This window comes from Phoca vitulina, unplaced genomic scaffold (assembly GCF_004348235.1).
Source record: "Phoca vitulina isolate PV1807 unplaced genomic scaffold, GSC_HSeal_1.0 scaffold10, whole genome shotgun sequence".
Classification (NCBI taxonomy): Eukaryota; Metazoa; Chordata; class Mammalia; order Carnivora; family Phocidae; genus Phoca; species Phoca vitulina.
In genome coordinates, this window is record NW_022589713.1 from 34,516,970 (window position 1) to 34,528,883 (window position 11,914).

Here is an 11,914-nt window from a genome sequence, read left to right on the forward strand (position 1 = left end):
CCCCTGAGCTTCTCACAATGACCTTGGGAATGAAGGAAGCACGTGGGAATACTTCTCTCATCCTTACGTGTTAATTGATTATTAGCCACAGACGCGTATGATGTTAAACTTAGTTTAGATACTTATTTAAACATTTGCTTTATTACGGGGGATAAAAAAATTATCCTTGCTGACTTTTCTGTTGAGAAACACTAGGAAACAGCTTCATGAAACAAATATTCTTAAAGACACATTTAAAATACAATTGTGTAAAATAATTTTCTATGATATGTGAGCACTTGCCAGCAATTATAGAATTAATTACAAATTGTCAGGTTGCTTATACAGATGGGGCCAAATCTTTAAGGCTCTACTGTGGGTGTGATTTCCTACAAGGAGGCCATGGTGTTCCTTAAAAACATCAACAGATGCAGCACCATTCATGGATACACCTTGCTCCAAGCATTTGCTTCTCTGTCTTTTCAGAGCATGTAATAGGATATTTTAAACACAAGAAAATGAACAAATTTCTAGTAAAATGGGAAATAACCCTAAACTCTTCCTCTACCCTATAACTAGCATAGCCAGTTGAAGGAGTTGCTTAGAATTCCTGAACTCAAAATAGAACTCTTATTTTCCTTCTTGGAGGAAAAATGATGAAACATCGTAAGATACAACCCTGGATGAAGTTATTCATCCTAATGATAAAGAGTAGCTTGCAAGTTTGAATTACTCTTTCATAGATTTTTTTTTTTTAATTTCCAGCTCTATCCAGTAACTACTCCCATACAAAACAAACTGCAATGAAAATACAGCTTGTGATGAAGAGGGGGCTCTGGTTTAGATATATTTAAAACATGCAATGTAGATTGTTGCATTGGTGGGTGTTTAAATTAATCACCAACCTCTTTTTCACTGTAAAAGGCCTTCAAGAGTACTCTCTCAGGGAAATATAGAGACTCCCCAGGGATCCAGAGACCTTTCCTGTCCCTTTTTATGACTGAAATGGCTTGAAATCTCACCAAGAGGAGAAACAGTGAAATTTCTACCCAAAGTAGCCTGAACATATACCACCAATCTTTATGAAATTCATTTCATTTTTTATAAATTGACAGTCAATATAACAGCATTTTATTTATTACCCAATGAAATAGGGAGGAAAAAAGTTTTTGGAAAAAGGGTCTGCTTAGGTTTGTGGCAGGGTCTTGAGAATAAAGGTAGAGATATTTGAAGAATAGGAGTAAAACTCTAATCCTAAAAGTGACATATGCCATTAGTATTGGTAGATTTGGATTATTTTCCTGCATATAAAAATGATTTAATTCACAATCTCTTTTTCTAAGAAATTGACACATAACTCATTTTACTCTTCCAAGGAATTTGTTCAGAAATTGAAAATATCTATAATGGATGAGGATATCTATTATGAATGCCTTTAAACCATCATACCATAGTTATCCAAAGAAGAGATGATAAAATTTATAGATGACAATCTCAATTCTCTCTAAATTATTCATTTTTAAAGTTCAAAATCAAGAATATAAAAAAGGAGAAAATAGCTAAAGAAATTAAACAGGATTCCTGTCTGACAGTTATTGGAAACCAGTGATTAGAAGCACTTGGTGCAAATGTTCTACAAAGGACTTTTTAAATTTCATTTTTTGGTTGCTTTTAGAGCTCTTTGACCTTTCCTTAGGGGAGCACAACTGTCAAACTGGTGTTAAAGTACTTTCCTGACTGGAGGAAGAAGTTTTGAAAAGAGAGTTGAGTTTTTAATCAACTGAATTATATCTTATTTCAAATTTTAGGAAAGAATCTTCTCCTTGTTAATCTACAGTCTGAAATTTTGCTTTTCTGACAATGGGAGATGACCCCAGAAGAAAACACAGTTTGTGAACACAGTTCAATGAATTTCTGTTTTGTTTTGGTTTTTTGTCCTGTTGCATGTGTTAGTTAACATTTCCTACTTGGCATTTGTAAGTCAGGAAGCAAATGGCGCCTCAGAGGATTTAACTGAAAAGTTCAATTTATAGGCTCATAGACAGGGTGAGGGAAACGAGAGATGTGAAAGCCAAGGTATGAGCGATAGCTAGAAGCCTATACTGCCCCTAGGCCTGATGCACCCATCAGAGGAAGCTTTTAGTAGAACCTGGAGGCAAGAGTTGCGGAAGTGGGTGCACCTGATAGGAGCTACAATCCTACGTAGATAAGCTGAGCTTTCCACACTTCCATGTCAGCTGCTTCATGCTTGTTTGGGTTGATTGGAAGCAGTGGTGGGAGATTAGAGGGCAGGAAGAAGAGAAGAGCCACAGTGATTTCCTCTCTGTCCCCTTCACAGCTCCAGTTCCTGTTGGACAGGTCCACCACGGTTCCAGCTACTCCCTGGTAAGCCTGGCCACTGGACTCCAGCCGTAACACTTTTTCCTACTTAGCAGCGGGAATGGGTTCTTTCTGTTGTTGATCTCTGGATTGGCTCACTGTCCTTCCTTGCTTTTTAGCTCTCCTATCACTTTTGAAACCAATTCGCAACTTTAATTCCCTCCATTTTAAAAAACTAAAAGTGGTGTATACTCCCCCGTTTGGTCCTGATAGATATTTTATATTTTTAATTGCTGCTTTGAGTGGCATCTTATTTTTCCTTATATTTCTATAATCAGTATCTTATTATCTATTTGGTCATTGTTGATGTAGAGGAAGACTTTATATATGCCAACCTGGCTCTACTCTGTTATTTTAATGTTTATCGATTCTTTTGTGTTTTCAATGGAGATAATCATATCTGGAAAGAAATGCTTATACCTCTTATTTCTTTTCCCTAGCATATAACCCTGGACAAGACTTGAAGTCTTATGTTTGGTAGTGGTGATAGTAGCATTCTTTTTTTGATTATAATTTTAATTGGAATATGTCTATGGTTTTCCATTTTGGCATAATGTTTGTTACAGTTCTTTTAGATTTATAGCTGTTTACAAATTTAGGCAATTTTTTTAAATTTTTTTAAAATTTTTTTAATTGTTATGTTAATCCCCATACATTACATCATTAGTTTTAGATATAGTGTTCCATGATTCATTGTTTGTGCATAACACCCAGTGCTCCATGCAGAATGTGCCCTCCTCAATACCCATCACCAGGCTAACCCATCCTCCCAACCCCCTCCCCTCTAGAACCCTCAGTTTGTTTTTCAGAGTCCATTGTCTCTCATGGTTCTTCTCCCCCTCCGATTTCCCCCCCTTCATTAATAAAAAATTGATGGTGAACTTTTACCATTATTTTTTCAGCACGTATTCAAATAATCATACACTTTTCCTTCTTTAATTCCTTAATATGATGTATCGTGTGGATAGATTTCCTGATATTTCTTGAATTACTGGGATTAATCTTGCTCATACTTTATTTTTTTAAAACATTGTTGATTATATTAGCTAGAAGATTCTGTTCTATCTGTCTATCATCTCTTTAATTAACTTTGGATCTAAGTTCATAAATGAAAGCGATATTTGATTATCTTTTGTCAGCATTCTGTCTCATTAAGGTTTTCAAAATTCTAGCTTTCGATTTTATTAATCTTCTCTCTTGTTTCCATGTGTTTTATTTCTTTAATTATTTTGTTTATCTTTGTTATTACCTTCCCTTTTTTTTTGTCTCTTTGGATTTGTTCTATTGTTCTTTTCCCATCTTCCTTCATTGCTCATTTTTTCCAATATATTTTGCTTTCTGTTGTATGCATTTAAAACTATAAATTTCCTACTGAATATCACTTTAGCTGTGGCCTAAAATTTTTTATAAAATGTTTTCACAGTTTTTCTTCTTTTAGTGTTTTTAGATTTCCCTTATATTTTTTTCTCCTTTGGTAGAGAGGCTTACCTATTTATAAGTTATTTAGTTTCATATACAAGTTATTTAGTTTACATATACAGCTTTTAAACTTATTATTATTGATTTCCCATTTTTTCCTAATAGATGATATAATAGGTATGATATAAATTTTTAAAAAATTTATTGAGATTCTCATTGTGGAACTTTATGCAACCCATTTTCTTTATTCCAAGAAAATATGTGTTCTCCTGTGGTTGGGTGTCAACTTCCATATAGATCCATATGTTAAGTTTTGATATTTTAACTTTTTTCTATTTTTGTTATGCAGTTTAACTTATTTGATTCTGAGAGGAATATGTTGAAAACTTCAATTCCAGTTGATGTATCTGTTTTTCACTTTCTCTCAGTTGTTGCTCTACATTTTTTGAGTCTATATTCTTAGGTTCCTGTGTTCATGAACTTACATCTTTTGATATGCTTTTCCTTTTCCCAGCATATATTGTTGCTTTTTATCTTTTATGTCCTGATTTTTATTTTGTCTGGTAGTAGCATAGCTACTCAGGCCTACATTTAGTTTGCTTTATGGTTTATTCATCTTGATGTCATAAAGGTACTCTCCTATATTGACTCTAATGGTTTTGAAATTTTGCCTTTTACATATAAATCATTAATCCATCTGGAATTGATTTTTATGTATGGTGTGAGATAGGGATCAAATTTTACTTTTTCCTCCACAGAGTCCATCTCTCTATATTTTTTTTCCCTACTGAGCTGAAATGTCAACTATTATATAACAAGCTTCCACATACATGTTATATAGGTTCTTGTCTTCCTACTCAGGTCTATTTGCCTATCTTTGCACCAAATACCTTGGTCTTACTTACAAGTTCTATACCAAGTCTTAGTATCATAAGAGCAAGTTCCCCTAAACTTTTTTCTTTTTTTTTCTCCCAAGTGTTCTTTGTGAGTATCTTGGTCTATTGCTGTGCTGTGTAAGTTTTCAAAAAAGCTTGTTGAACTATAGAAAATCTTATTGTCCCATCTTGGAATGTCTTGAATTGATATCCTGACAATATTGCATTTCATATTCATGAACATGGCTCTACTCCCTATTTGTTGTGGTACTCTTTAATGTTATTCATTAAGTTTTTATAATTCTTAACATAAAGGAGAATCACTTACAGCACTAAGTTGGAGTCACTTCCTGCCATCATTGCCTGGTTCTCTGTAGGGCTAAAGTGAGAGACACATGATAAAAGTCAGTCCCTTGTATAATAGTGTGTCTAGTCTGCTTCAGCTGCCATGACAGAATAATATAAGCTGGGTGCCTTAAACAAAAAAAAAGTTTATTTTCTTACAGTTCTGGAGGCTACAAGTTCAAGTTCTACAAGTTCTGCAAGTTCTAGGTTCTGGAAACCCAGAAATGCAGAATCATGCAGGAGAAATCATGCTGCTCATTTTCCTTATTGCCCCACATCCAGTTGGGGAAAATAGAAAAGGGATGAAATATTTACTCCATTCTTTTAAGCAGGAAGGGATGCTCTATCTCATGGGGCAAAACATCAGTTGGTTGTACTCTGGTTTTTCTCCATCTGGTTTCATCAGCCTGATAGAAACTCCTTCTTGATGCTGACCTTAAATCATTTGTGTTGATTTTTAGCGTTGTTGTGAGCTTTTCTAACTTCAAAGATATTTTAGTTGGAAGGCAAAGAGGCTAGCTCAACACCCTTTAAATGGGAACGCCCAACTTTACCAGTTTTCACATTAAATAAATTTATGTTTTTTGGCCACCAAAAAAAAAAAAAAAAAAAAAAAGATAAAACACAGCACCCAGAATAATGGGTGTTGCAATTGGAATTTTTCTGTGTTTAAATAAGATCCATATTTTCAATCATGGCTATTTTTCCTTTTTTTTTTTTTTTTTGTGGGCATAATATCAATATATGAAAATCCTAAAGGCCAAATAAATGAAGAGAAGCCTGCTAGAATCACATGTGAAATGGGTTTGGATGTTTTTCAAGACTTTATTATTTTTCTCATATTTATTTCAAGAGTATAAGAGTTCAGTTAAATGCTTTCCTGAGGGTGAACTCTTCTGTTGCTTTGATTGATAGCAATTCTTTTTCAATTACATATGGCATTATATGATGGTAATCTAATGCCAAATTAATACTTCCATAGTTTTCCAGTTTTGATGATAAACAAATCATACAAATGTGTTCTTTTATATTTTGAAGACTGAGATGAACTTCTAAACTAAAAGAATTATCCTTTTAGCAAAGTTTAGAAACTCTTGCAGGCAGGCCTAGACTTATTATAACCATGTATAATGTAGTGTTTTAAGAACACAGACTTAGGAATGAGGTACTTCTATCTGAGTGAATAATTAAAGCTTTCTGAATCTTAGCTTTCTAATACATAAAATATAAATTACAATAATATCTACCTCATTGTGTTTGTGACATTTGTAAGACTTATTTAGTATAGTACTTGCCACAAATGAACATTCCTTAGAAGTTGGCTATTGTTAAGTATTACTGTTCTCATGAATTATACCAAAGACCAAAGGAAGTTCTTTAGTCATAAGTCTTCTAAACCAGTATTTTCCAAGCCAAATGATACTACACACTAATTAACTGTCTACATACTGAATCCCATAAGTGAGAAAAAAGCTAAACTTACCTAGTTTTGCTGAGATGTGTCTTGACAGAGACTTAGGAAGTTCATAGAATATGCCTGCTCCTTGAAATCTTAGAGGATAGTGGTCAAATCACATTGTATGGTGTTATTTTTCCTGCATTAAGAATGGAAGTACAAGAAGCTTTTAGAAACATGGCAGTAATAGCTCTGTCTTAGTATTTTCCATCCCAAACCAATCAGGAAAACACAATATAAGCCTTTGTTAAAAAGAAGTCAGAATTTTGTCCTTTGAGGAATTTCAAACATCTAGTCTTCATCTCAAACATCTAGTTTGTATCTCAAATGACAAAAATGAAGAATTATTCTAATAAAGATATCTGCTCTGTATGTGCCAATCCATTGTTCAAAGAGCAACCTTCTGATATATGATTTGTTTTTCTTCCAAATGGGTGTCCTTACCAGAGAAACAGTGGCCAATGCCCCAGGTTAGATCCATGTATGTGGGTGTCTTGTGCTGTGTGAGAACAAAGACCACTGGTGGCCATGTCTCCTCTCTTCTGCTCTCAGCAACTAAAACATTTTGCTCCAAGCATGCATACCACAAATGTATGTAACTGCACCTAGTCATTTTCATTGGAATTTGGTTTAATAATCTTCAGTGACCATTTGATTATTCCCCATAGGGATATTGCGTCTACTTGAGTGGTTTATTAAGTTATTCCTACCAATCACAAACACTGCTGTTCTGGTTAACCAGTACTATATAACAAATGACCTCAAAACTTAGTGGCTTAAAACAACAACTTTATTTTTACATGATTTTTGCAGGTCAGGAATTTAGGGAGGATTTGGTAGGGTGATTCTTGAGTAGAGTCACTTGGTGGTATTTGCCTAGTAGCGAGTCTGGTCTAGAGGGTCCAAAACAGGTCTCCTGCCTTGAAAGAATGTCTGTAAAACCCCTCCATGTGGTTTCTAAGCAGAGTAGATGGACTTTTTACATAGCTGATGGCTTCCCCAGAACAAATGTTTCAAGAGAAGAAGATGGTAAGTAGATGTCTTCTTCTGACCTGGCCCCTGAAGTCATTCAGGGTCACTTCCACCTCATTCCATTGGTAAGAAGTAAGTTACAGGCCCAGCCCAGATACAAGGAGAGAGAAGATGATTACACAAGACTATGAATCCTGAGGACATGGTTCACTGGGTGGCTATCTTTTGAGAGTAGTCTCTCCGAGAGGAGTCTAGATAAAAACAGTTCTTTCAGTTGCGATATAATTATAGTAATGCTTTTGTAGCCTTTATAAATTGGCACCTTAGAAACCATCTGGTTGGCCTACCCCTTCATCAGGTTCTGTTGATGCCAATAACCTGTATTGTTCTGCAGCATATGTCTACAGTCTTCTTTGTGGGAATTTAGTTGATACGAGTTCAAGAGCCAGATTACCATGTGTGAACTGATCAAAAGAATCTAAATTTACAACACTGAAGCTCAGATCATCAGTTGTACTCTGACTCCCATGAAAATCTAGCTGGAATACACAGCTAGCCCTAGTTTATTACCTTATAGCTTAGTTTGCCACCATACTTAATATATAACATCCCACTAGTTTTATACATCCCTATAATTCATATCTTAAATAATTGTTGTGCAGAGTCTGCTGATTTTACTGTCAGATGCTGTTTATTATTGAATTAGCCTTCTTCCTGTTCTCCTGCTCAGGCCTTCCTCCCTGCAGTCTAATCTACTGTAAATCTAGTGATCCTCTAAAGATCCAAAGAAGATCATGATACTTCTCTGCTTGGAGCCCTTCAATGGCTGCTATTCTTACTTTAGTAAAATCCAAAGTTGTTACAGTTGACTTATGAGGTCCTATGTGATCTACACCCCTCTCTTTCTCTCTGTTCTTTTTTTTTTTTTAAGATTTTATTTATTTGACAGAGAGAGAGAGAGAGTACAAGCCGGGGAAGCATCAGGCAGAGGGAGAGGGAGAAGCAGGCTCCCGCTGAGCAGGGAGCCTGATGTGGGGCTCCATCCCAGGACCGTGGGATCATGACCTGAGCCGAAGGCAGATGGCAGACACTTATCTGACTGAGCCACCCAGGCGTCCCTCTTTCTCTCTGTTCTTATACATTTATTAATTCATTCATTCATTCTGCAAATATTTAGTACCTGCTATGTGCTAGACACTGTCTCATATGCAGAGGATCCAACAGTGAACAAAGCAGAGAAAAGTACCTGTCTTTATGGAGTACCCTCCCCCCCGCCTTTCTCCATTCACATTGACCTCCTAGCTGTTCTGGAACATTCCTAGCACAGTCCCGTCTCTGGGCCTTTGTGTTTGCCGTTCTCTGTTTGAGAATGCTCTTCTCCCAGATATCCATATGGCTTGCTTTCTCATTCATTTAGTTCTTTATGTTCAAATATCACCTCCACAGTCTATTTCTTGACCACCCAATAGAAAGTAGTAGTTACTGCCATATCATAGTCCCTTCTCCCTGTTATCTTATTATCACCATATGGCAAACTAAATATTTAATTGCTTGCTTGTTTATTATATGGCTTTTTCCACTAGATTGGAAGGTCTGTGAAGGCAGGGCTTATCTGGGTTATTTAGTGTTACAGCCTGTCTGAATCACAGTAGGCTTTCAAAAAGTACTTGTTGAATGAATTTTTGGATTCAGTCATATGAATTCTGTTAACAAAAAAAAAAACCACAAATAGTTCCTCAATAATTATAAGCCTCCTTCTTGTCTGTATTTGTTATTTATCTAGACCATTTAACTGCAGTTAGATTGCATTTGGTGGTGTGAGCCCCTTCCCTCAAAATGAAATATATTATAACCTATATTTACCTACAATGGCATAAAGAGAGAGGTAGCAGAAGCCCTACACTGTAGTTTAACAGAACAAGTAAAAACCCTATTTATATTTCATTAAGAGAAAATATATGGGAGAAGTATCTTGAATCATCATCGTTAGATTATCCATATTTTCATATTCCTGCATTATCCTCATTCGTAATTTACACTGTTAGGCAATGTAGCAGAAAATGTTGGTTTGCTTTAATTAAAAAGCTACTGAAATTAAACCAACACCATTTAAAGTCACATTACATTAAATGGACCATCATGCATCATGCAGTAACTACAACTACACAAATGAAATGGAGAACTGGACAGAATTCTTTCTAATTTTGTCGCTGATGAGTCTCAAACTGATTAACTTAGATACAAAACACCACTTATTTGTAATGCAGAGAATTTGGATAATGCCTTGATATTCCGTGCTGCTTATGTAAACAGATCAATTTCAATCTTTTCTACCGTCAGCTTTCAAGTTACATAGGATTTTGAGCTATTTAAGCAATATTAACTCAAAAAGGAAAGAAAAGTAATAATCAATGCTGAGTTCTTCCAGTAGGTCTGAAGCAATATAAACTAAATTATAATCATTACTCATGAAGGAAATATTGATACCATTGGTAATTTCATATAGGGTTCAGCAAATCAAGTCTGCAGGACAAATCTTGGCTCCCACTTATTTTTGTTCAGTCTGAGAGCTAAGAATGGATTTTACATTTTTAAATGGCTGAAAAATCAAACAGAATATTTCATGATATGTGAAAGTTAGAAGAAATTTAAATTTCAGTATCCATAAACAAAGTTTCACTGGAACACAGCCACGACTGTTTGTTTACATATTGTGTAGGCCTGCTTTCCTGCTGGAGTTGAATAGTTTCAAGAGAGATCATTTGGCCCCCAAAGTCTAAAATATCAACTATCTGGACCTTTTCAGAAAAAGATTGCTGACTTTGCTTTGGTACACTGATTTCTCCAAATTTTGTCAGTAGATCATGCATCAAAATTAAGTGAAGAAAAAAAAATAAGTGTAGATTCTCCATCTCTCCTTTAGACATACTTGTCCCCTGGCTCCAGAGCAATTTCAAAGCTCTAGCCTCTGGGCCTGTAAGGCTCTTTTGGGGAGGAAATAGCATCAGAAGGTCTTGGGGCTCACACACTACACGTAGACTGCTACATATTTTCCTTGCAGTAAATCAACTGTGGTATTTCCTTGTTCATCATTCCTCACTAATTCTGTGTATTATTGTAAATAACCTCTTCAGAAGGCAGACTCTTTGGTTCATAATGATAGCACATATTTTTCTCAGGGTTTATTTTGTTTACATCCTTAGAGTATCTTTAGTTACATACTTATGTTAATATGGTAATTTAAATAGGGTAATATAAAAAGACAAACCCCATAAAGTGATATTACAGATTGAACTACTTGCCATGTAGGACAGATTAAGTACTGATACTCATAAACAAAACTATCACTAGTTTCACATTAATTTAGATTTGAAGAGAAGTTCGTGCTCAATCATGAATTATGCCTGGAGAAAAAGGGATTGGGCTCATTCATTGAATAAAACATGGGAAGCTGTATTCAGTGCATTACACAGAAGCAAAAATAATTAACCCACATGTGCTGCATCTATCAGTCCATATAGAGTCTAGGTAAGAATTTGGGACCTGAATCCTTTAAAAAAGAGATGTTCCTGGCTGAGTAGACATCATGAGCAAAGCTCACCCTCCCAAGTTGAAAAAATTTATGGGCAAGAAATTATCACTGAAATTAAATGGTGGCAGACATGTCCAAGGAATATTGCAGGGGTTCGATCTGTTTATGAATCTTGTGATAGATGAATGTATGGAGATGGCAACTGGTGGACCACAGAACAATATTGGAATGGTGGTAATACGAGGAAATAGTATCATCATGTTAGAAGCCTTGGAATATGTATAAACAATGGGTGTGTTCATCAGAAGAAATCAACTGCTTCCACATGTCCCCTCTCCATAGCACCTGTTTTACTACAATATAAAAATCAGGTCATGTGCACTTTCATATTGAACTTTTTTGTTAAATAAACTTTTGTAATCATAAAAAAAAGATGTTCTTGGATTCCTAGAAAACTACATCAAGCAATCTTTAGATCTCTCTTTTTGACCATATTTGATAATGTGACTTATTTATCCTATGAAAATATTTGTAATTTATAATATTGTTATTTTCTTCAGGGGTTAACTATCAAAAGGCTTACTTTTGAATCCTTTATTAGTGTGGGTCATATAGGCAATAAATAAATGTTAACTAAATATGATTTGTATGATTTTTTTTTAACAAGGGAGGAGAAAGCGAATACTAACTCTGTTCTTGCTAGATCTTGTTCTAAAATGGAGCTAGAGGAACACTTATTTCAGTTCTGTAGACAGAGAGGCAGAGAGCAGAGGGAGAGCAAGAGACACAGAAAGACACACAGAGACAGGGTGAGACAGAGTGAGACACAGACAGAGTGAGACAGAGTGAGACAGAGTGAGACAGAGATAGAGAGAGAGAGACAGAGAGAGAGAGACAGAGAGAGATAGAGACAGACAGACAGAGAGACAGAGATAGAGACAGAGATAGAGACAGAGA

The 11,914-nt window shown here is 35.4% G+C and overlaps 1 protein-coding gene across 1 annotated transcript; it reads left to right on the plus strand.

The window, feature by feature from the left end:
- Window positions 1-11,011: 11,011 nt before the first annotated feature.
- Window positions 11,012-11,242, plus strand: LOC116634874 (small nuclear ribonucleoprotein G-like). The gene has a single exon (XM_032408339.1). It carries the CDS (start codon window positions 11,012-11,014, stop codon window positions 11,240-11,242), a length of 231 nt encoding a protein of 76 aa, XP_032264230.1.
- The last annotated feature ends 672 nt before the right edge of the window (window positions 11,243-11,914 follow it).

Coding starts and splice junctions, on each gene's coding strand:
- LOC116634874 (XM_032408339.1), top strand. CDS start 11,012: ATGAGCAAAGCTCACCCTCCCAAGTTGAAAAAATTTATGGGCAAGAAA.